At 34.0% G+C, this 22,428-nt stretch overlaps 2 protein-coding genes and 1 long non-coding RNA gene across 8 annotated transcripts; 1 reads left to right on the top strand and 2 right to left on the bottom strand.

Moving 5' to 3' along the window:
• Window positions 1-15,019: 15,019 nt before the first annotated feature.
• Window positions 15,020-16,864, bottom strand: LOC135121510 (uncharacterized). Of its 6 annotated transcripts, XR_010279024.1 has the most exons (8): window positions 16,737-16,864; window positions 16,413-16,682; window positions 16,091-16,326; window positions 15,705-15,929; window positions 15,500-15,651; window positions 15,393-15,441; window positions 15,245-15,329; window positions 15,020-15,075 (listed from the first exon to the last, which is right to left on the bottom strand). It is a non-coding gene; the product is annotated as an uncharacterized LOC135121510 (long non-coding RNA). The 6 variants fall into 6 exon arrangements; XR_010279021.1 differs by having other exon boundaries at window positions 15,245-15,332; window positions 15,705-16,326; XR_010279020.1 differs by having other exon boundaries at window positions 15,705-16,326.
• Window positions 16,865-18,263: 1,399 nt separating this feature from the next.
• Window positions 18,264-19,138, top strand: LOC135121512 (uncharacterized). The gene is made up of 5 exons (XM_064045815.1): window positions 18,264-18,330; window positions 18,482-18,657; window positions 18,709-18,799; window positions 18,869-18,955; window positions 19,013-19,138. The coding sequence occupies exons 2-5, from the start codon at window positions 18,518-18,520 to the stop codon at window positions 19,064-19,066; spliced, it is 372 nt and encodes a 123-aa protein (XP_063901885.1). The 5' UTR covers window positions 18,264-18,330; window positions 18,482-18,517; the 3' UTR covers window positions 19,067-19,138.
• An 11-nt stretch (window positions 19,139-19,149) lies between these two features.
• Window positions 19,150-22,153, bottom strand: LOC135121511 (uncharacterized). The gene is made up of 16 exons (XM_064045814.1): window positions 22,090-22,153; window positions 21,867-22,028; window positions 21,646-21,813; window positions 21,413-21,591; window positions 21,254-21,362; window positions 21,118-21,190; window positions 20,956-21,065; window positions 20,815-20,902; window positions 20,638-20,747; window positions 20,511-20,588; window positions 20,351-20,447; window positions 20,105-20,286; window positions 19,979-20,040; window positions 19,825-19,928; window positions 19,647-19,767; window positions 19,150-19,581 (listed from the first exon to the last, which is right to left on the bottom strand). Exons 2-16 carry the CDS (start codon window positions 21,877-21,879, stop codon window positions 19,150-19,152), a joined length of 1,926 nt encoding a protein of 641 aa, XP_063901884.1. The 5' UTR covers window positions 21,880-22,028; window positions 22,090-22,153.
• Window positions 22,154-22,428: the final 275 nt, after the last annotated feature.

Here is a 22,428-nt window from a genome sequence, read left to right as displayed (position 1 = left end):
TTGGCGCCCAATTAAGTAGGCATACGAAATAGTTCCGTGGGCCTTCGCTGTTATATCTCGCCACAATTTGCACATCTCTCGGGTAGATCATATTTGGTTTACTGTGTTGTGAGATGCCCTTCACTAACAGGTGAAATCACCATACACTGGAACTGGGAGCTGTCGCTATAAATTCGCTTCCGCCAATGAAACACTAATTTAATCTTTGGACTCGCCAGCATAAATTTTGACAAAGAGTACTTCTTATCTCGGCATATCCAATTACGACCGTATATAAGACGATAAGGCGCGAAAGATGTTATTCTGTCTACTATTATTATTACTAATAAATAAATTGAAAAGACTGGTCATCTAGGTGCAGTATGGGTACCTTTACAAAGGCTTTTTAACTGTTCTTCTGGGGCTTATCAACTAAGACGTAAAATTCATTAAGCTAACAATAGCAAATATGGAAAAACATACTAATAAATCTATCTATCTATCTGTCTATATATATATATATAATATCATAAACATGCAAAAGAGGAGTTTCAGTCCTCCGTACTGCCGTATTTCTTTATGATGAATATTTTCTTGTAAAATTTATCTGGTTACTTTGTCTAGTTTTTAAAAATAAAGTAGCATACTTAGGTTATAATTAATATTATAAACTTAATTGTTTACGTTGTGTAAAACTTCTTACCTTAAATCTCTTTAGAGCTAGTGATTCCACTCTTAGCCATAACGACTGAAGTTCATGTATACCAAAACAAAAAGCGAGAGGATCAGTAGGCAAAACAAACGCAAGCATAAAGGACTAGAAAATTGCTACCTTCAACTAATTACATAATTTTAATAAGCCAGTGGATTTAAATCAAAAATGCACAGTTTACTTGTCTGTAAATAACGCAAATAACGTTAGTAAAAGTTTCCAACTAGGTTTTTTACTATTATCTTATATATAAAGCTAACCAACTTGTAATATCGGTTAATCATAGGTTAATTTAAAGCACACAGATTTAGTCAAAGGGAAAGAGAAATTTTCACATATAAACTTAAATTAAGCAAAATGAGCTTCAAAACACTCTATCCGTAGTAACATGAACTTCATTAAATTTATAATTATAGCGTTTAAGATGTTATTAAATTCATTTTTAAACTTTAAATTTATCACAGCTAGGTCGAAATCAAAAAGTTAAGGCAGAGAAAAAGAAACTTCCTCAAAATATGAGACGTCATATAGCGCTTACAAGTTAAATTAATACATATAAAAAACTTGGGGCCTAAATTACAATAATATTCCTGCCCGAGGTTTTAAATAATTTAGGGTATAAAAACATTGAACTAATTATATGTCAACTAATTTATCTTTCAAAGTTTTTAAAATTTCCATTGGCTAAAAAAGGGCTTAAAATAACTATAAAATGATCTGATATATGTACGCTTGGTAGATCGGCTTCGAATCTCGTACCCCGAATTGAAATGCTTAAAACTAATAGTTGTAGTAAAAACAAAGGCTATTGCTTTGCAGTAACAGGCGACAAAGATGAACAATATAACTGGTACTTACAAACATATACTAACTTTAACAAGCTACTAACTAAAACGAATAGCACACTTACAACTTCTGCCAGCCTATTATTGAATCCTACTTAAAACTAAATTGTTGCCCTCATAAATTTGCAGCCTTCTCTACTCTAACATGCAGGTCGCAAGAGCTAGCTAATTAAAACTTGTAAGAACCGCAACGAATGTTATTAATAATATATATATATATGGACGTATAAATGTATTAGCTTTTAGATCGGCCTATACGTTCAACTACAACTTACTCTAGTGTGAAACTGAACTAATGACTTTTTAAAAAGACTATTTGTCTTAAAGCTAAGTAATGGTTTTTAGGTATTGCGTATCGTACTAACTTATTTTTTTCATAAAAGTTTTTAGCAAGATTCCAGCAGTCCTTGTTAGCATTATAGTCTTGAGAATCCCTTCTTTCTAAACTTGCTAGATATAGAACTCCTGTGTGACATAAAATAAAGTTTGTTTTTGATTTTATGATAGAGGGAGCTAACATTTATCTTTTTTCCTTGAGTGATTTTAAACTTCAAAGGACACATCTAATATTTATTTGTTTACGTGCGTACATGTAAGCGCCCCTTAAAAGTGTTAAGACTGCTTTAAAGTGAGCATGTATTTAAAATATGTTTTCTTGATTAAAAAGACTTTAGTTTAAGGCCATTTTAACCTTCCGAGAGATGGGCGCGCTTTGTTTATAGTCAACAAAACCAGGGGTTAGTCGTTGAATTTTTTCTTAAGTGCCGAAGGGCTAATAAATATAGCAAGAGGTGGCAAAAAAGAAGGCCCACAACTCGACTTAAAAGGTAACTATTGTAGCCTACAAGTATCAGAAAGGTAGTAAAAATGGTAATAATATAACTTCTAATTAGTGCACTGTTACTTGCTTTTGTTTTATAATAGATTCGCGATCATGGAAGTCCTCCAAAAGGTTAAATTCAAGGTTTTCAAGCGTCTATACAAATATTGCTTTTCGAGGTAACGAATGCTTGTGGTGGTCCGCTAAGTAGATGAAGATATAACCCTCCAAAATTTGCCGTTGAATTAATTATATTACTCAGAACAGAAATTTTAACTTGCTTTAAAGCAGAAAAGTGAAGAACTAATTGAAGTTAAACAAGGATATCAGCAACATTTATAACTAATAAAAAAATTCTTATCGATTTACAAGCCAACGTATTTAATTTAAGTTCTCCGGGAAAGTTGTTTTTTATTTTCAACACTTAATATTATGTTCACTAATATGAATGAGCACACTAAACGTCTATTAAAACTTAATTGCTTGGAAGGGGTCTCACTGCAATAGCATCCTTTCTTCAAGTAAAATAAGAAAAGCTTCTACGCCTCTTGACGGGTGATTTGTGGTTTATTTAAACAATGTTTTTATAGTAAGAACTCCAACTTGAGGGCTTGGTTGCCGTATTTTAAAGTAATATTATAATCATTTACTAGCGGTTTATCAAGCACATTAATAGATTAATGGCAGAGAGGCTTACTTTAGCGATTCCAAATATAGTTGTAAGAACTTTAGTTTCACATTATCATAGGCTACTAGAACTTGATACCTTATTTATTCTCTATCTTTCTCAATGGACAGCCTCTGCTTGGTGTGGTAGGAAATTTAACATAGGCTATCACCCTGTTGGGCATAGTTCGTAAATCGGTGTTTATTGACTCGATCGAGCCTCAGGAGTTACCACCAAAAATAAATTTAAAGCGTTCTTCGAAAAAAATTAGTCATTCTTTTAATGTAAATATATTCCCTGATCAACTTCTGGTTTCGCTCAAGTTAAATATTTCTCCGCCTTTTAACTTATCTTTAATCAATTTTAGAACTGTCAATAAAGTTTAAAAATTCTACTAGTAAAGCCATCAAATAGAACCAATACTAAGTAGTTTAAAAAAAAAGAGAACAAAAGTAATAAAAATGGAAATAAATAAATAATATAGTTATTTATAGGTGAAAAGCAATAATTAAAAGTATTACAAAAAAAAAAAAAAAGTAATTTTATATAGTAAAGGACCACGAACTGGCTAACAAAACGAACTCTAAACTTAATTTACTCAGAGGAGTCATAGAATCTTATCGTGATGTCTCTGCTACCTAATGAGAGCGTTATAAAGTATATCAAGAGTTGTATAATTTATTTATGGATTTTATTATAGCCTTTTTATTTTTGACTTTTTAAGCTATTCCTTTAGGTGGGATCAATTCAACACACATGCCTGCGAATAGTTATTTTTAGTTCTTAAATAAAGTAAGTGTGAAGAAGAGACCTAAAATAGTTAAATTAAAGGTAAACCCCAATTTATAAAGTGCACCTCCCGAGTTCGAGTTACACTACTTAAAGCGTACACCATCCCAATACTTGTAGTGACATAGTTGCTTTTAACCTACTCGTGTAATAAAAAGCTTTTCAGATACCGCATCATTATAAATAATGCTAAAAGTAAAAATTTTTTAACGGGAGGCTCTAAGGAGCAGTTAAAATTAATGTCTTGAGCACAACTTGCAAATACCTTTTTTAACTTTACAAGATCATTACTAATAGTAATGAGTTATACATATAAATTTATTAATTACTAGGATTAAGAGTTGTCATTGTAAGTCAGGGTGTAAGAGCGTTGAAGCGCACTCTTAAGGTCGTGGGTCCGCTACACGTAAACGTAATTCTTTCTTGGTTTTTATGGGTAGCGTGTGCAACCCCCTACACATAGATTCTTAGTAAACGGTCAATGATAAAAAATACTTGATTCATCACATCGGGATTATAGCTTAGCGGTTAAAAATATTAATGCGCGTACTCACTTACCAAAAGCAATTCTGTTTCGGTCTTCGACGTTTGCCTGGTTAAATTCGCTTCATAAATGCTAATGGATAGTAGTATAATCAGAAGAAAAATAAAAATTAATATATATATAGAATTACTAAAAAAAAAAAGACAGAAGTTATAAAAAATAAAAAATAACAAGAAAGGGAGCCAACCTAACCCGAACAACTGATGCCAGCTCTGTCTACTTTGTTATAATAAGTAGATCTACTGATATTTGATTGGATGTTTTATATAACACATATATATAAAAAAGAATTGATTTTCATTGAATTAATAATGTAAAATTTTGTTATAAGCTTTCTATTGATCTGGTTAAGTTAGTTTTATTTTTTTAACAATGCATTTATATTCTTTCTAGTTTCTGCGCTCTAATGATTTGTTTTACATAACGGCGAGCAATACCTCTATGACGTAATCTTTTTGATGAAGCTTCTTATTAAAAATATTTATTACAGCCTCGTCACTTTAAAATCCGCTCTGAAATAGGTATATCGATTTTATTCTTCCACTGTAACGGATCCCCCATTCAGAAAAATTAACTATTGGCCCAAGATAAGTAACAGTGACTTTCTATAATAATATTGTTGTTTGTCGAGTATCTATCACTCATAAGCTTCTTATGTCGATCTCAATAGCTAACTTAAAGGGTCTTCTGATATTTATCATATGTTCCTCGTTATTGGAATAAACATTCCTATAATTGCATTCACATATGCTATCTACGGCCTTGCACTATCAGAAATGTTTTTAGTAAGCCTGCAAGGTTTCTATATCCCTCTCTTCTCTCGCCAGTTTAAATAGGGAGTTTGAGCTATGATATTTAGGTATAGCAGTAAAATTTTGATTGTTATGGTTATACCATATTTTACTGCAAGTTGCCTAGTTTTAAGGTCTTGACAAGTAATTATATTTTTAATTGATTGCTTAGATATTTATTTACGTCTCTCAAAATAAAGCAATCATCTTTTATACCAATCCGTGTAAAACATAAACTGATCTGATTACACTTTCTTTATAGCCATATATATATATGTAATAGTCTAAATAAGTCAAGATAAAACAGCCAAGCTGACTCTTTTAGGCAATAACATTAACAACACTTATTTCTAAAACACTCTTGGTTTCTTATAAATAGCGCAAATCTAATATGCGTTTTACTTTTGAGATTGGTAGATATATTTGATAAAAAAAAAATTACATGTCTTTAAGGATATAAGAGTTTACTACTCTTTTCAATTTTGTATGCGAAAAGCGGTAGTTATGTTGGTAAGATGAAATGGCATTTGTTACCTGTGAAAATAACAATCCAATTATAACAAATTTACATGATACAAAGTAACGGTTACCATATATGGAACTGGGATGTAATACTGGCACTTTGATCTACAGTAAATTAAAAATTGGAATTACATCTCGAAAATAGATTCCATTTTCTGCAAAAGGCTAAATCCTGATTCGAAGTATAAACATCAGACTAAATTTTTGGAAACACAATAAGTTTTTATTATCCAGGGAATTTCCTTGGTGTATCTGCTTCTATTTGTTAGTCGTTTGGCGGAAAACACTATTTTCTATTTTGGTCTTTTTATACTTATATCTTCTTAATATCTTATAATTTATGACTAAATATACAATATTTATTGCTTAAAAGCATATATTTAACATTAATGATTTGTATATTGGATAGTAAACAAAAAGATTTTATTTATAACTGGAGAGCAAATTTTATTGAAAGCTGTACCAGCTATTTGTCGATAATCTCTGACTGTCAGTCGTGCATAAGATTGGTTGCTACTTTTCTCTTTTTAAAGTATTTATGTGTAATAAAATTATTCCAAGTAAAGGAACTGAAACTTATGGTAATAAATTTAAACCCGTTGTTCTCAACTAATGAATTCATTAATGGTAGTCTCCATGTACTGTGCTTAGTCTTCCAAATTTTTTTGTTTCCTTAAAAAGTTGTGAAAGTTACTCTCAGTTGTCTTCTCCTTTTAAATCTCATTTTTATGTCACCAGCTGAGAATTTAAAAGTTATTATTTCTAACATTAAATACATCTATATTTAGTTATCTATTCAAGAATTAACTTCTAATGTCTAAATCTAAGATTATAGAATATAGGTCCTGAAAGTCAGAATCGTCAAGCTCTGATATTAGTAAAGGATATGAAGCATATTTAGAAGTTTCTGGAGTATTTAAACTAAGTGTGAGATATTGGTCGCTCTTCCAGATTATGTTTTTATGATATGTTTATATGAGGGGGTTGTGTAACAGGTTAAAAAGTGAAACTATCATACCGGGACTGGGAGTTGTCGTCCTGATTCAGCGTTAAGAGCGTTGACGCGCATACAAGGTCGTGGGTTCGTTTTCCTCCTACGCTACTCTCTTTTTCGGTCATTGGTGGTCTCGTATTTAACCTCGCCCTCTTAAAATCTCGAGTTTGCACCGACGGGAATCGAACCCGCGACCTTGAGATTGCGCACAATGCTCAACCACTGTGCTACGGTGACAACTCACAGCTTTGGTCGATAAATTACGTATACAGCTTTTGTTATAAACTGAGTTTTTAAGGACTTGCTGCCTTAGCAGGGCTGAGTCTTTAGCAGATCCTGGATGCCCTTAAGTTTAGCCCAGCAGAGCGTGTGCTTAAAACACGTATTAGAATTTATGAGGGCGAGGTTAAATACGTGACCATCAAAGACAGAAAAAGAGAGTCGCTTCGGCGGGGATCGAACCTAACCGCTTGAACTACGACGATTACTCTCGATCCCAGTATGATGCTTTTACATATATAACCTGTTACAATGTTCAAGGGCAGTGCACATATGATTATATAAGCTTAATTTCTGCACCCGCTGTGGTTTTTTTTTTCTCTCATTGTTTGTTGTGCAGTCGGGTTTGATGGGCTGGGAGTCTATAATAATCAAATAAATTTACTGTGCTTTCTAGTACTTCAACTTACCTATATTATATCACTTTATTGTCTATAATATACTTTACATTATCTATATTATATTTTTATCTGCCGAAGGATTACAGCCTGTGAAGTTAATCGATGTGTAAACGAATTTTTCTAATTTTGGATGATTTTATAGTTTAATCTAACTGATAGACAATGTAAGGATTTTTATCTCAATTTTTAAAGGTATAGTAGATATTACTGATAAGCTAAAAGTGATTTGAGGTTGTTATAGTATAACTTTCTTCTGTTTTTTGGATATGTGTGTCTTGCTTTAGAAAGTATGTGGTCCCTTTTTAAAATAGGATTAAGGGGAAGGACTATAGATTGTATTCCATGTATATCTTTTCTTTTTGGTCTGAATTTTTGCGTTATTATTCTTGACCACCGATATTTTAGTACCCTTATAAGTTTGATGTTAGCCTCAAAATCATTTAAGCTACTGGTAGAAGTGCTGCCAACATGTGAAATAAATTTTCTGGTTCAAAGTTGTCATGTAGGGGATGTCTATTTTTGTAAGTACATGTGTGTCCTCAACTAGATAATATTCTTCGATAATAATATATTTGTAAACTGAAATTCTAGATAGGATCTTCACTCTCCCGTGGAATCTGTTGGTTTAGAGAGTAGGATTCCCTCGTCGCTCATGAGATTTTGCTCTATGCTTTGAATTATAAAAACAGATTTTGCAACTTAAAGAGCGAGTATTTCAGGATGTTGGCAGTTTTAAGGCCATATAACTCGGTGGGTCTTTGGATATATTGTTTTATATAAAAAGTGCATCCCTAAAAGCTTTACAATATTTTGAAGGTTAACATGATTGCTTTTATTTGCATCTAGCTATTTTTCATAAGGTATTTCACTTAGCTTCTAATAATTGTATTCTTAAAGCAGTAATATGTTCGTTTTCAAATCCTAATAGATTTTTAGTAAGTCAGTAACGTATTCACTCCCTTTATCACTTTTTACTTCATTAACGCTTGCAGTTGTAGTGGAGGAAGTTCAAGAACTTACGTTTTATTTCTTCTTTGCCTCAGAAAACTTAGCATTGACGTCCTGAAATTTGCATCAGTTCCTATGCCGACTTATTGAAAGTCGTCAAATGAGGTTTTCATTTTACTGTAAGGGCCTACTTCATATAGTTGACCAGGCCTGCGGAGAGATCTGTTTGACTTACCTTATTTACTTCCATTTACCTTTTTTTGCATATTTCACAGTTGTCTTTTAGTGAAAGGTTTAATGTTAAGTACAATGTTTTTAAATATTAATAACTTATGTGACCATATTTGTAGTTTCTTCAGGTATTTTATTGTTATGTTAGATGCGTAACTCGGGCTTAGTATATTTTTTATATAGTCGTCAGCAAAATTTGTTTTATCTTTTTTAATGAATACTTTTTTATATCCACATTCTGGTATCCCCACTTACTGAAGTTTAGTTATACCTGGAATTTGGCTTTCTAAATAACGTACTATTATTATAAAGTTATAGATGGTTTGACTGAGAAGCGCTTGCAGCTCCGTAGTTAACCTTTACTTTTTCTTCTTTAATACTATTTTTAGTTTCAAACCTTAATGAATTATGGCAGGCTGCGGAGTCGATAATTTTATTTAATTTTTTTTTTCATAACGCATACTTATTCTATACGTGCAAGTTTATCACATAGGTGCATTCGCTGTTAGAAAAAGGGGGAGTTTCTTTTTTAACCTCCCAACTTCCTTTGCGTGTGTAGGCATAAGTATTGTGCTGATATTAAGTTGTATTATTTATAAATATGGCCCTTTATTTTTAATGTATATAATAGTTATTTGCTTTGATTTTTTTCTTTTTTCGCTAGCAGAAAAAATTAAGAACCTAACTGTTTGTTGTATTTTGAGGTTTAGCATTGTTACAAAAATGTTTTAATAATATACTTTCATAAATTCATCCCTTGTAAAAAAAAATAAATTAAAAAAATGAAGAGGTATTAACTTGGAAATCGTACATTGCTTTTATATTGTTGGCTCAGTAAAGTAAGTCTGTGGGCATATTGTGGTACAGATACGTTTTCTCTTTTCAAAGTTGTGCATACTTCATCTTTGAAAAGGTACAATTAGTAAGAGTTTGCGTCCAGAACATATTTAACTTTCTAATGTCTTTTTCAGAATGCGCTATGTATATGTTAGTCAAGTTTGCTCTTTAAATCCTCCTGTAGACTGTTTGTTATAATATGTATTTAAAAGAAGTTTTTTTGCAGTTTTCCATGAAAAGGATGTATATTCCGTAGCAAGTTAGGACAATTTTGCTATCAATATCCTTTTTTGTATATATATTAAATTTTCGTGATAGTTGAGAGTGCCAAAATATTGTGGTAAGGTGTGTTTTGGGAGCTAGTATTCGGAAGAAATATAATACCAAATTCTCATTTCCTGCAAAGGGGGCTAGCGCCGGGTGAGGTATAGATCCAGGGGCGTGGGTGGATTATATTGAACTTATGAATACAACAGGGTCATCGATAGTTACACCTCTACTACTTTAAAGCAATATCGCTCGGGTCCAGACTGTTTAATATAAGCTCTCTAATCAAACTAAGAAAAACAAATAAGCTCTATATACAGGCAAAAATAACAGGAGCATAAAGTGTTTTAGAGCTCTCCGCTTATTCGTCAGTGTTTTAGGTACGATCACTAAGTCCAGTGTTAGAGGATGGATAAATATATTTAATAGAGAAATAGTTAAGTTTTAACTTCATAACGGAAACCGGATATCTCATATAAACTCTTGCGGCTACTACACTAAGTATATCAGGTGATAAACTACAAAGAATCTATGGACCACGTTTACGAGGGGTTATTAAAGTTACAATATATAGGAGTGGTAGAATAAGGAATTTTATCTATGGTCAAATATAGATGTCTGTAATGCGCACTCAAGAGACAGAATTAATTTTTAGAAGAAAAGGGGAAAGTATAATAAACCTGTTTTACTTCTATTATTGTTATTGTTATACAGCTCTATGAATTATCGTTGAGATAACAATAGGGGTCATCAAAGAAATCTACGCCGAAGATCGCTTTTTTATGCAACACGTCCCATTATCCTCTAAGAGGGTATTTTGTTTGTCACGGATAACATATATTTTTAAGTTTTGTAAGTTTGCCTCCGCAAATAACTTATGTGACGATGCCGGCAAGTATACTTTGCTTCTACACAACTTTAAGTTTTACCTCCCTCCCTACCACCAAGAATTTCTTTTATTTAAGGCAAATATGATTAGATTTGCTTCCGGAAACACCAGCAGCAATAATCATATCTCATTGATTATCAATGTTAACAACGAAATTCCCAAAGTACTTATTTAACTCTTCAAACACTTCTAGCATCCATTTTACGTTGCGAATACAAAAAGGTGGGAGCTACGTATTTAGCTTCAGTTGAAGATAAAGCTGTAGTAGCCTGGAATTCAATTCCTCAGTTATCGCGTACCCTTAAAATCTAAAATGGTATCCGAAAATTCAACGATACATCGTGTATATGGCTTTTATGTTTAGCAAGGGGTACCCACACCAATCGCGTTTTTTTGCGTTCCACAGTTATAGGTCATCTTACTCTCTCAAATGGTAAGGGTAAGGGTCGTAAAGATCCATATCAATTTCCTCGCAGACGTCTAGGTGAACGTAAAATCTGTCTTACTCTTTCTCTTCACTTTTCCTTATCTAATATTAGCTTCTGCGCAGATTTTGCACTTTATGTCTTTATTTATATCCGTGCGCTTAAATCCCATCCTTGTATCAGTTAGTCAAGTTTAGTTTGTCCACTGTGCCCCGGTGCTTCGTGACTCTAGCGCTTAGTTCATATGGTGCCAACAGTCTCAGTTTTTTGATAATAAGACTATTTTCCTTCTTTTTGGCGTTTTTTTTTAAAGGTAGTCTTCGTAAAGTATAGTAGAAATTTATGTTTTCACTAATAATGTTACTTTGTTACTAAAAGCAGTTCCTTTATTGCATAACATTCCCATTCTTACTATATTAGATTTAGCTTCGGGGATAAGAAGCGCTCTACTTCCAGCTAAAGACCCTTCTCTCATGCATTAGAAATCTTCTTCAATTCTTGCACTGGTTCATCGATTTTTATAAAACTCTTAACAATTTTAGGGTTATAAGCACGTGGCAGCTAGCACCTGGATCTATTATAGTTATTTAATCAGAGGATTTCTCGGTAATTAATCTTATGCTACGATGCAGTTCTTAAGTTGAAATATTGTGTATGATAATTAATTATTGTATTTAATCTAAAAAGTGTAAAATTATTGCACAAGCAAGTCATATATATAGACATGAACGCTTCATAAGAGCAACTTGATTTTTTTTCCTTTTCCGGCTTCTTTGCTAGTGGCAGATCATTATGCCTGCAGGGCGGTGGAAACTGAAACTAAAACCGGAAACTAAAACAAAAAACAAAATTACTAATCTAAAGGGTTGCTAATAACACTAGGAGCATTATTATTAAATACTATACTATCGAAAAGGTGTATTAGATGCTGAGGTAAAAAGCAGTGTTTCTCTTGTACTTCGCTGTGTGTATAGGGTTGTTTGTCTTTTATGGCCAATTTTCCCACAGATAAGACAATTCTCTCCTTTGTAGTAGGAATTTTTTTTGTTGTGACCCAATTTTTCGCTTCTCAGGTAGTTACCTCTTACGATTTTCTTAAAATATCATTATTCGGCCAGGAGGTTAGGGTCAGGGAAGATGTGTTTAAGAGCTCCTCCAGGGCGTTTAAATTCATTGAGGAGAAATTGGTGAGCTGCCATGCCTCAGCCTGGATAACAAAGTCATCGCATTCCATGAAGTTTTACTGCATGAGGATATTGCTTCTAAGGTAATCCAAACGTTGTCTACCGAAAACCCACAGATAAATCTGTTGTATTTCATTCTTTCTGGAATGTAGCTTTCACTAATATAAAAAGCTTTCGATCAAAAATTAAACCAACCTTCAAAGTCGGATATGTTGGTTTGGGTTTTATTTTTGTTTCTAAAAAAATTTCTTTCAAATGCCAGTTTCATGGCCGAGATCTTCACATTCCATCGCGCTTCTAGGAAACCCAGAAATATATCACTTTATTTTATTTTGTTTCCTCTGGAATTATAATCTGCCTTTTCTTTAGAGCACTCCTCACTAGGAAAGACAAGGGTTATAACATTTTGGTGATAAATACATCCCAGGCTAAGGCTTTCATCTCGGGATCACTAAACGCCTGGGATTGTAGTGCGTTTACAGCTCCTTTCGTGCTATATGGTATCTGTTTTAAATTCCAGTTTTAAAAACCTTGATAGTCCTTAAGCTTTCTTGCTACAGAAAAACCATGGTTTTATTAATTTTAACCTTTAAGGATTACCTCTAAGGTCAGTAGACTTCTTGAATTTATTGGTGAGCCTTGTTGTAAACTTATAACGCATTAACTACACCCAACTGTGGGCTGCACTCTTTAGGAGTTGGTCAATTTCGACATTTATATCTTTCGTAATTATAAAATTCTAAACTTTTCTTTACTCCTGGGGCGGCAGGGTAAGGGACTCTCATCAACCTATGTTAAAATAAGCTCTCTAAGCAAACTCGTCCTAAATTTTAGTAAGAAATAGAGTAGATGTTTCAGAACAAATAAGCTTTTAACATAAAAGCAAAAAAAAATTAAACATATTAGGCGAATAGTTAGTGAAGAGCATAAAGTGGATTAGCTCTTTCAGCTCATTCGTCATAGGAATACTTAAAAAATTAACACCAAAAAATTCCTTAATACCTTAATCTTCAAAAAAAATTTTCCACTCGGGGCATAATCCTGAGTAAGAGCTTCCGCTCCAAAAAACAAAAGCCCATTATCTTTACCTTACGTGTGTGAATTAACTGATAAACAGTAGAGTTGATGATACGATTAGGTTAGATAATTTTTAATTTGCGCGCTGTATAACAGAGCTTTTCGCCATAGGTACTTCGGTATCCAGAATATATAACAACCTCTCATCATGTTAAATGAGTAATTACAATGCGATGTGGGGCATTGGGTGGATTATAGGCCCCGCCTCTAGGGGTTAATTCCTCAACGAGTCCTCGATAATAATTTTTTTTTGCACTATCATCATCTAAGATCAGCTTAGCTTTTAAAGGGGCGTATTACATAGTAGACGTAACCAAGTATAATTTCGAAAGTATTACTCTTTTGTCTCAGCAATCACCAGGTAGTCCCTCTTTTAAAAACACAGACAGAAGACAAGCGTACCTATAATTCACCGTAAGCTTTAGATAATGAATCCCGAATATCGAAGTGCACAATTACATAAACCCTTGTATCTTCCAACGTTTTCTTGCGCTAAGTTCACTGTCGACTCTCAGCTATTTGGCAATAGTCACATACAGTAGATTCATGGGTATCCGAAATATTTTTATTAAACGGCGGTATCAATAGTTCAGTAATCGCTTCGAAACATGTTCCTAGGCGCCAGTGATAAAAAGTTAAGGGAACTTCGTTTTGTATGTGGACAATGAAATTACCAAGTTCCCATAAACTAATATTATTACCATGGGATATCCACCTCATTACCGCTCATGGTTTCTGTGCTATTCTTGCTGCAGTAGTCACTGCTGTTAAGTTTATTACTTGGAGGTATGTTTACCTTATGGGATCTAAGTTCCATATTTAAAATTATAACTGCTCTTAAATGTTTCGCATGTATAAAGCTTTCAGTGTAATTATAATCGAGTTTCACCTAGAACCTAGAGTTTGCAAAGGCGTATATGCGTTAATATATAAAATCTTTTTTTTTGTGCTACAGTGAATGATAATTCGTAACTTTTAACTAAAATTCATTACAAGGCAATTCCGAACTATACAACATTTAAAGAATACTGTAATAGCTGGTAGTACCCCTATATTCGGTAAGAATCGCAGAGTTAGGTGTGTTTCGTTGTCGAGCACTTATTACGTGCCCCAAGCACTAAACCCGAGGACCCCTGGGTACCCCTGCAGGCACCAATGCCAGCCCGGCCTCCCTGGCTATTAAAATGGAAGGGAATTTAACCAATTAAAGAACATTTCCAGTTTTTGAGAGATAAAAATGAACAAAGACTACTAAGGATAATTATTATAAAATATCTTCTTTCAGTTTGGTAGTTTTTTTAATGCAATTATGAGTCTTAATTAGAAATTCTTTTAAATTTTTTTTTAAAAAAAGTTCAGCTAAAATCGTCTTTTTGGTTTCAATTTGGGTTATTTTACCCATTTTATAATAATAAATAATTTGGGTATATTAAAAATTTTTAATCTAAGAATATTCTGAAGTACCTCAAATTTTTTTTTTTAAAAGCTCGTTAGCAACGCTGACTCCAAAGGGTTATAGTTACTTGGTAAATAATCATAATCTCGGTTTAGCTATCTATAGAGGTTTTTGTGAGAATTTAAAAACCCCTGCACTTGAGGTTATTACTCCGACTAATACGCAACAACTTCTTTCAGTATACTAGGGTCGCTTTTGGAAACTGTAAATATTCCAAAGTTATTTTTTGCGCCTTGCTAGTTCTTTTATTGCCTTCCTTATATATAAAAATAAATCTTTATAGAATCCGGTTTAAGAGAGTACATTTATCTAACGAAGTTTATTAATTATTCAATATTTTAATTCTTAATATAATCAATTTTCGACCACATAACTTTTACAATATTTGAAATGTGTGTTCTCCTGGAAATGACACCATCTAATTTAGTGATCGAAGTATAAAAAATATTGTTTAGTCAAGAAAATATATTTTATTTAAAAATTTTTCCCTAGCCCAGTCACGCTCATAAACTCAAAGTAGCGAGCCAAGCGATAAAAAAAAATTAATTTTTTTTTTACAATTGGCATTTTAAAGTGCTCGATCGTACCTGTATAGGTTGGTTTTTCTGCAACGGGTCAAAAGGCCAAGAGCACTCGAAGAAAGCGTCGACCTTCGCATACCAGTGTCTTCAACTCCTCAAAAAAAGCATTTAGGATTGTGCGTAACATGTGCTGAATATATATATTTATCCCTACCCTCAACTTCTATCATGGTTTGTAACTGACCTCTTACATCAGTAAACGACTGGTGTGTGGTGTAAGCCATTGGTAAGTGGTAATATCATTGCGTTAAAAATGGTAACTGGTGACTCAAGCTGCAGATATTAAGCATCTTTCCAGACAAACAACTTGGCGTCCTTCATGACGCTTAGCAGCCTTGTTTTGCCTCATTTAAAAGAGAAAAGGTGAGGAGAGCAGGGGTCTTCCTTAAGACCAGAGATGTTAATAGGTTCGTCTCAAATAACGTAAAAATATTAATTCAGTCCGTAAAATGTTCTAGTAAACAACCTCGGTAATTCCTTTGAGCCCAATTCAAGAAGGAAGGGTAGGTAATCGAAAAAAAAGTACTTAAAGAACCTCAATTACCTACGGAAAATGAATATTTATTGTAATGACGATAATTAACACGTCTATTGTCCCGTTTTCTCTGTGTGCGTTGGACACTTCGGCCCTCCCATTGCGCAGTCCGGGTGCATCGGGTATTCGGTAGTTTTGGATTCCGAACCGACTATTCTAAGGGGAACACCAGCAATTAAAGCCCCACATTAAACAGCTGAAGGGCTGTATATAATAAAGGCATCAAGGTCTGCAGGCCCCGATCACTCAGGCAGAGAAAAGACCCAATGCCTTAAGGCCTTGCGGATCTGGAAGAATTATCGTGTTGTGAATGCTACCTTTGATCCGGGAAGTTGTAGACTTGAATGAGACACCGAGTAGATGATAAGTCTTGCTATAAACACAAAAGTCCATTCTCTCGCGCTGCATCAGCTTCTGCGGCTCATGTTTCCAGCGTAGCATCTGCGTTCTGAACAGAAGTCGAATGTGGGACGGGCCCGTTTATCCTCATGCAAGCTCAGGTACGCACCAAAAAAATTGCATGAGGAACCTTCGCGGAAAATTAAATGTACTCCTTAGTTAAAACACATGTTATAAAACATCTCAAACAACACTGTAAACAGGATAATATGAAAATATGATCAATATTATTATTATTACTATTGTTATCATCTGTTTTTATTTTTAGTAACTCTTTTCACTTAGCACTGTCGGAGGGAATTTAAGCAATTAGTAGCCCTAATTTGATCTTCTTCTTCAGCCCCATGGTTCTTTAAGTAGTCAAAGAATTGAGTAAAGTTAATAAGTCTTGAAAGAATTTTTTGTCCTTTTTTGCTTTCATTTTAACAGGGGAAGACTGTGGGTTAAGGTTCTTTACAGAATTTCTTAATTTTAGCCAGTAGAATGCATTTTTCTCCTAAGGTCGAATCTCTAGAAAGTGTATCTAAAGTACTATATGTAAAAAAAATTAAAATAAAAGTGTACCTTTTTAAGAACTCCTGAATTTAACTAAGTACTAAATAACACATTTCTTAAGCTTCGGTACTTGCTAGCTTATACACAATTTCCATAATTTATCCCTAACAAAACTATGAGCCCTTAATAAAAATCTATGATGCAAACAAGCTTTTTTTTGAAGAATGAATTATTTAAAAGATTAATAATATTTGTTCTTTCCTTAAAAAATGTCGACTTCATTTATTTTATAACGTATAAATTCTACATTTTTTATTATAGATACTCTAACCTATTTGTATGTAAGTTACATAATTTGTTTGTGGAAAGTAAATAATCATAACTGACAAAGCAGAGCGGAATAAGGTTAGGAAAGGTTCAACAGAAAAGAGAACAAACTCAACTTAATATATTTTAAATTTTGAGTTTACAAAAATACTTGCAAGTACCCCGTTATAAATTAGTAAGTACACACGAAAAGGACGTGAGAAGATCATTAGGCCTCTTTAAAATAAATCTGAATATGCACTTTTGTCGTGTAAATAAACAAAAACATCTATCACTTTTTTTAATATAAATTTATACATCCTGAATGTAGAAGCTAAAAGTTCGAAGAAGGCAGTTAAGGTTCGCTAGGATATAATCATATAAACGCAAATTTTAAAAGAAATCAAAGATTTTTTGTTTGAAAACGGGCTGCGTTGTTCTGAATGGTTCCGGTTTATACTATAGATTTTTAAAAGATTAGAAGAACCCTAATAAGGAAAGTGCACAATCCAAAAAGAAAATTTTGCAAGTAAAGTTGAGGTCCGGGTTAGCCTGATTTTTTAAGGGGAAAGTTAATTTTAGCGAACCAGAGAAAATTCAAAACATTGGAAGGATTTTTGGATTTTACAGGATGACTACCTTAAGAAGATACTTTCAGTTACAAAAGCCATAGGGGGTGTATACTGGAATTTTATGCAGTAAAAAATGTTTGGTGGTGCTAGACGGGTTTATAGCAACAGGCAAATTTATATTTTCTTAAAAAATTGTAAGGTCCTCTTCATTTATTGTACGCAATGTAATCTATTTTTCAATGAAATTATATATGAGAACACGTGAAAGATGCAGTCACGTATTGCTACCACAATAGGTTCACCCTTTCGAGTTAATGCATAAGCTTCTTAATTATTAAACTTATGTGCAAAGTAATATCACGCCTTGATCTTGGCTTAACTATTGAAACTGGAGCTCATACTGTAATCTTACGAAAAATAAAGGTATTAAAGAAAATTATTTGCATTAAATATAGGAACATAGTATTTATTCTATTAAAAAAAAATTAACTCTTTTTTATAACTTCAAAAGAATTACGATTTTTTATAACAATCTTAACTCGCTATAGTGCGTACATGTAATACATGTAATGTATTTGGGCTTGTGGAACATTGACAACTTCAAATTGGGGCAATAGTTGCTAAAATTCCGTAGTCCTGCTCTGACAATGAATTTTAGTTACTATTTAGTTGTGCAGCGATTATTGGTAGGTTAAATTTATTTTCAAATGGTTATAGGGTCGATGATTGTTATTACCATTTTTTTTTATTAGCCGTCCGAGTCAGACTTTAAACGTTATTAAGAGGTAATTTTGTTTACTTTTGTAAAAGTTGGCCCATAGGAGAGAAGTATTAAATTTTATAAAAATTTTTTAACCGTTTTATGTAGTTGGTTGTTACGTACAACGCACCTATTTATCTTAAGTACTCTAAATAACGCATTCGTTTTTATATCAGGTGAAGCCGAATCAGATGCTATTCTAACTTTAAACTATGGAAACCAAATTATCAAGACATGTTAGTTTTGATGCAAATCCTCCAGAAGTATTTGAAACTCCTAAGGAAGAAACCGTTTTTGAACCACCAAAATGTAAAAATGGAAAAGATATTAAACCCGAAATCTCTCGCAAAGAGTGCGTTATATAATAAATACATTTGTTAACAATTTTTTAAATTGCATTTAGAACTTTATATGGACCACACGGAGAAACTCTTTCTCCGTCACTTACTCTAATGTTTGAAGAACAACAAATTATTGCACATCGTATAGACAAAGTAATTGGTTAAATTCTTGTGTTAATAGATTATAGATTAAGAGTACGTTTTAATACTAATGTTTTTAAGGTCGAATCAAAGTTATTTAAAATAGACGAAAAGATAATGTGTTTAGAAGAGAAGCTTTTAGGAGCTGCCCCAAAAGATCCAAAGAAGGTGCTTATACGCATCCCCTTATCTTGCCTCCTTACTTTAATTTAAAAAATTTTAAAGAAAAGGAAGGTTTCTTTTGGGTCTGAGACCATTATGGACACTGAATGCAAATAAAAAGTTTATAATATCGTCTAATAAGACAGTTATTGAACTTAAAAATAATAAAAATAATCTTTTTTTTATTAACACTGCTTCATTTAAACTTCACTGTGCATACTAGCGGCTTTCTTTAAAATCTGCGTTTTGTAAATATCGAACTTTTCCTTACTTAGAGCTTCGCTTTCTCTTTCTATAACTCGAAATCCAGATGATTGCCTTTCCGACACGATCGTCTCGTCTTTCACTGCAATATGTTTGCTGTTGCCTAGAGCCTTTATTAGGTTGACATAAGCGCTATAAACTTCAGAATGCAGCGAAATGGACAATTCCTCGCAGTGAGTTATTAGCAATGTCGCATCAACATAATGTCCGCCTGTAAGAAGAAACAATATTCCTTTGCTAAAAGTTTGTGTCAGCAATTTTTGTGGTTGCGCATAAAAAGTCTGTGTAGTTTCGCAAATTACTGTTTTTTCTTTAGCAAGAATGCTTACTTTTTTGATAATTTCGTAAAGATGAACACGAGATTCATCCTCACAAGAGAAAAGATAATAAAAATTGAATTCTAAAAGAATTCAATAAATCGAATAAGACTAACGAAAAGAGAAAGCCGCACAAATAAATCAGCGACGGCGCAGTGGGAATGTATGGAAAGATTATGGCTACTGACAAGAGCATCTCTAAGTAGTTGATCCACGAGCTCCAAATAATTGTTCTCGCTAACCATAAGCGATTGAAAGGATAAGTCCAAATGTTTTTTACTTATAAGCAGTCACCTGGCATAGATCAACATGCTCGACAAAAAATTGGAAGAAAATTCGGAGCCGTGCATATCTTTAAGGCGGGAATAACAATCCAAACCTTCTTTCTCCAAGCCTGCCTATGTTAAAATTCTCTATAGAAAACTCAAGAAAACGTATACAAATGCACTTTTAAACAAGTCGGAAGCAGTTCCTTTAAAAAAACTTCAAGGTCACTGTTTTCTTCAAAAACTAATAAAAAAAATAAGAACAAAAGGTTGTGTGGATGCTGGAGAAGAGAGGAGAGCAAACGCACTCAGCAGGTGCAAAGACCGAAAGGTATGTAGCAACAGCGGACGTGTGAGAAGATTCACTTTTTGTAGGGAAGCGCAGAGGAAGGCCACCGTGCCTGCCGCGGCGGGGATTTGAAGGCCGAGCGTTTCTTCGAACACGAAGATGGCTTCTTCGTAGAGCTGAACTTTAATTAAAGCCTCGGCCCTGAGAAAACCGCTCATACATATAGAAGGCATCAAAAGGGTGGAAGCAGGCCGAAGAAGGTTACCAGGCAAGACCGGGATGATGCTCCGGTGTGCTGCGGGGAACGACACTCCCGAATCTCTTCATGTGTTGCTGCAAAGTCCTTAAAGAGTCAAGATTTTCTGAATAGGTCGCGAAGGAGAACGAGTTATAATAAAAAAATTGGAAGGCAACTTTAAAAGTACCGCTACTAACTGCCTCATCGGCAGTATTGGCGATGGCACGGCAAAAACTCCGGTAACTGTCGGAGGAAAAATAGATAGCTGCAAGGAAAAGTGAATGGGCAATACTGAAAAAAAAACAAAGACTTGCCGTTTGCTTCGGCTTTCTCCAGGAGACTAAGTAAATTCCCGACAGTTTCCAATAATTTCCCGTATCGTCTTGCATAACGAAGCCTGAAACCGAAGTATGCTGCCCAGGGACTAGTAGGACGACGTGGAATAAAACAAAAAAACATATCGGATAAAAAACGATATAAATGAAGAATACTCCAAACTCGAAGGGGTGATAAATAAGGCATCTTCTAATTCGTTTAACAAAGGAAAAACTTTTCGAAAAGGGTAACCACTACATTGCTCTAAGTGTAAGAATTGTGAAGTTTAATATTGTAAGTGCAAGTAAATTACAAACCACCAGCGGCTTCAACACATTTTACAAGTGTACCGAAGTACATAGTCAGTGCTGCGGCTGTAGGATACTTAATCACAAGCTCGCCCAGTTCGATAGTAACAAAATAGTCTCTATTAGCAAGTTCGTATTAAAAAGCACACAACTCTGTTAAGGAGAAAGTACACGGCAGAATTATGCTCAGACGCCCACCGAGAGCGCTTAATATCGAAAAAAGTGTTTTGAAAGCAAACTAAACCTTGAAAAATCAAAAAAAAAATAGTGAAGGTCCGAAGATCTTAAGTAAAGGAAGCAAAGTCACCGAGCACAAGAAGGGGGCTGGGCATGTTGAGTTTCTTACAGATCAGAAATATTTCATAAGCGTGTCGCACGCTGTCAAGTTTTCCAAGTTCCAAGTGCTGCCGGCAAACCTTAAAAAACGACTAAAAAAAAGTCCGCCAAGATACAAGAAGAACAAAACCATCAGTAGGTCAGCAAACATTCTTGCCGTAGGAAACAAGGAGAGCTTCAGCTCATACAAGGAGAGTTTTGGGCAGCTCGCCAGAATATATGTTTCCGCATCGAAGCGGGCATTGGCAGATACTTCGAGGACAGAGAAACGTGAGTGGCAGTGCGTTCGTACCAATTGTAACGCTGTTTCTACGAAAAGGCAAGGTAGGACGGCCGTAAACAAGCGCAGCAGCAGTGGAAAACCAATGTCGTAGCGGGAAATGTTTCGAATATACTCGGAAAACACTAGAGGAGAGGGAGCAGGGGTAACCTCCAGGTACTTTGCCCAAGCCAAGCGCTCGGTCGGGCCCCCCGGCGAGTCACGGTACGACGCAAAGAGAAAAGCCCACGACCTGTCGTTAGGCCTATAACCTTAAAAAGGATCTCAACTTTTAACTTCACAAGGAAAAGAGAATGCAAGTAACCCTTGTTAATCATAAAACTAAAAAATCGACGGCAGTCGTAGGCATTGCCTGAACTGCAAAAAGCCTCCAGCACAACATTAAAATGATTAATTGTGAATGATTTGAAAGTTGCACGATTTCCTAAGCAGAGCCCCTTAAAACGCCCGAGTGCATCTTTGGGACCTGAAAAACTGTAGTTACCCAAGCGTTATAAGCCCTCCAACCAAGGCGTTAATAAACGAACCGGGATAAAGACAGTATAGTTTTATGATGCTCAAAAGTAGGTCTTCCTTCACTGTATTTTTAACTTTAATTGCTTCCTCCACAAATAAATTTCCAAGGTTATAATCTTAAAAAGAGTACACAATAAAATGAACAAGGCATATAATACATTTTATAAAAAATCAAAACCTTTATATATATAACAAATTTCTATAAGTTTGCTGTAAGCTGTACTGGAAGGTATCTTTATATAAATTAAAAGTTAATGACGATCCAAGTATATAAAAATAGTAGAACCTACTTCTTTCCTAAATATTAATTCTCCATAACAGCGAAACGCTTCCGAAAATTTTCCTTCTTT

Source organism: Zophobas morio, unplaced genomic scaffold (assembly GCF_036711695.1).
Source record: "Zophobas morio isolate AGI-343-1 ecotype UQ-CSIRO unplaced genomic scaffold, CSIRO_AGI_Zmor_V1 ptg000600l, whole genome shotgun sequence".
In the NCBI taxonomy this organism is placed as follows: domain Eukaryota; kingdom Metazoa; phylum Arthropoda; class Insecta; order Coleoptera; family Tenebrionidae; genus Zophobas; species Zophobas morio.
The sequence above is the reverse complement of the archived record's forward strand: the minus strand, read 5'-3'. Positions and strand labels throughout refer to the sequence as shown.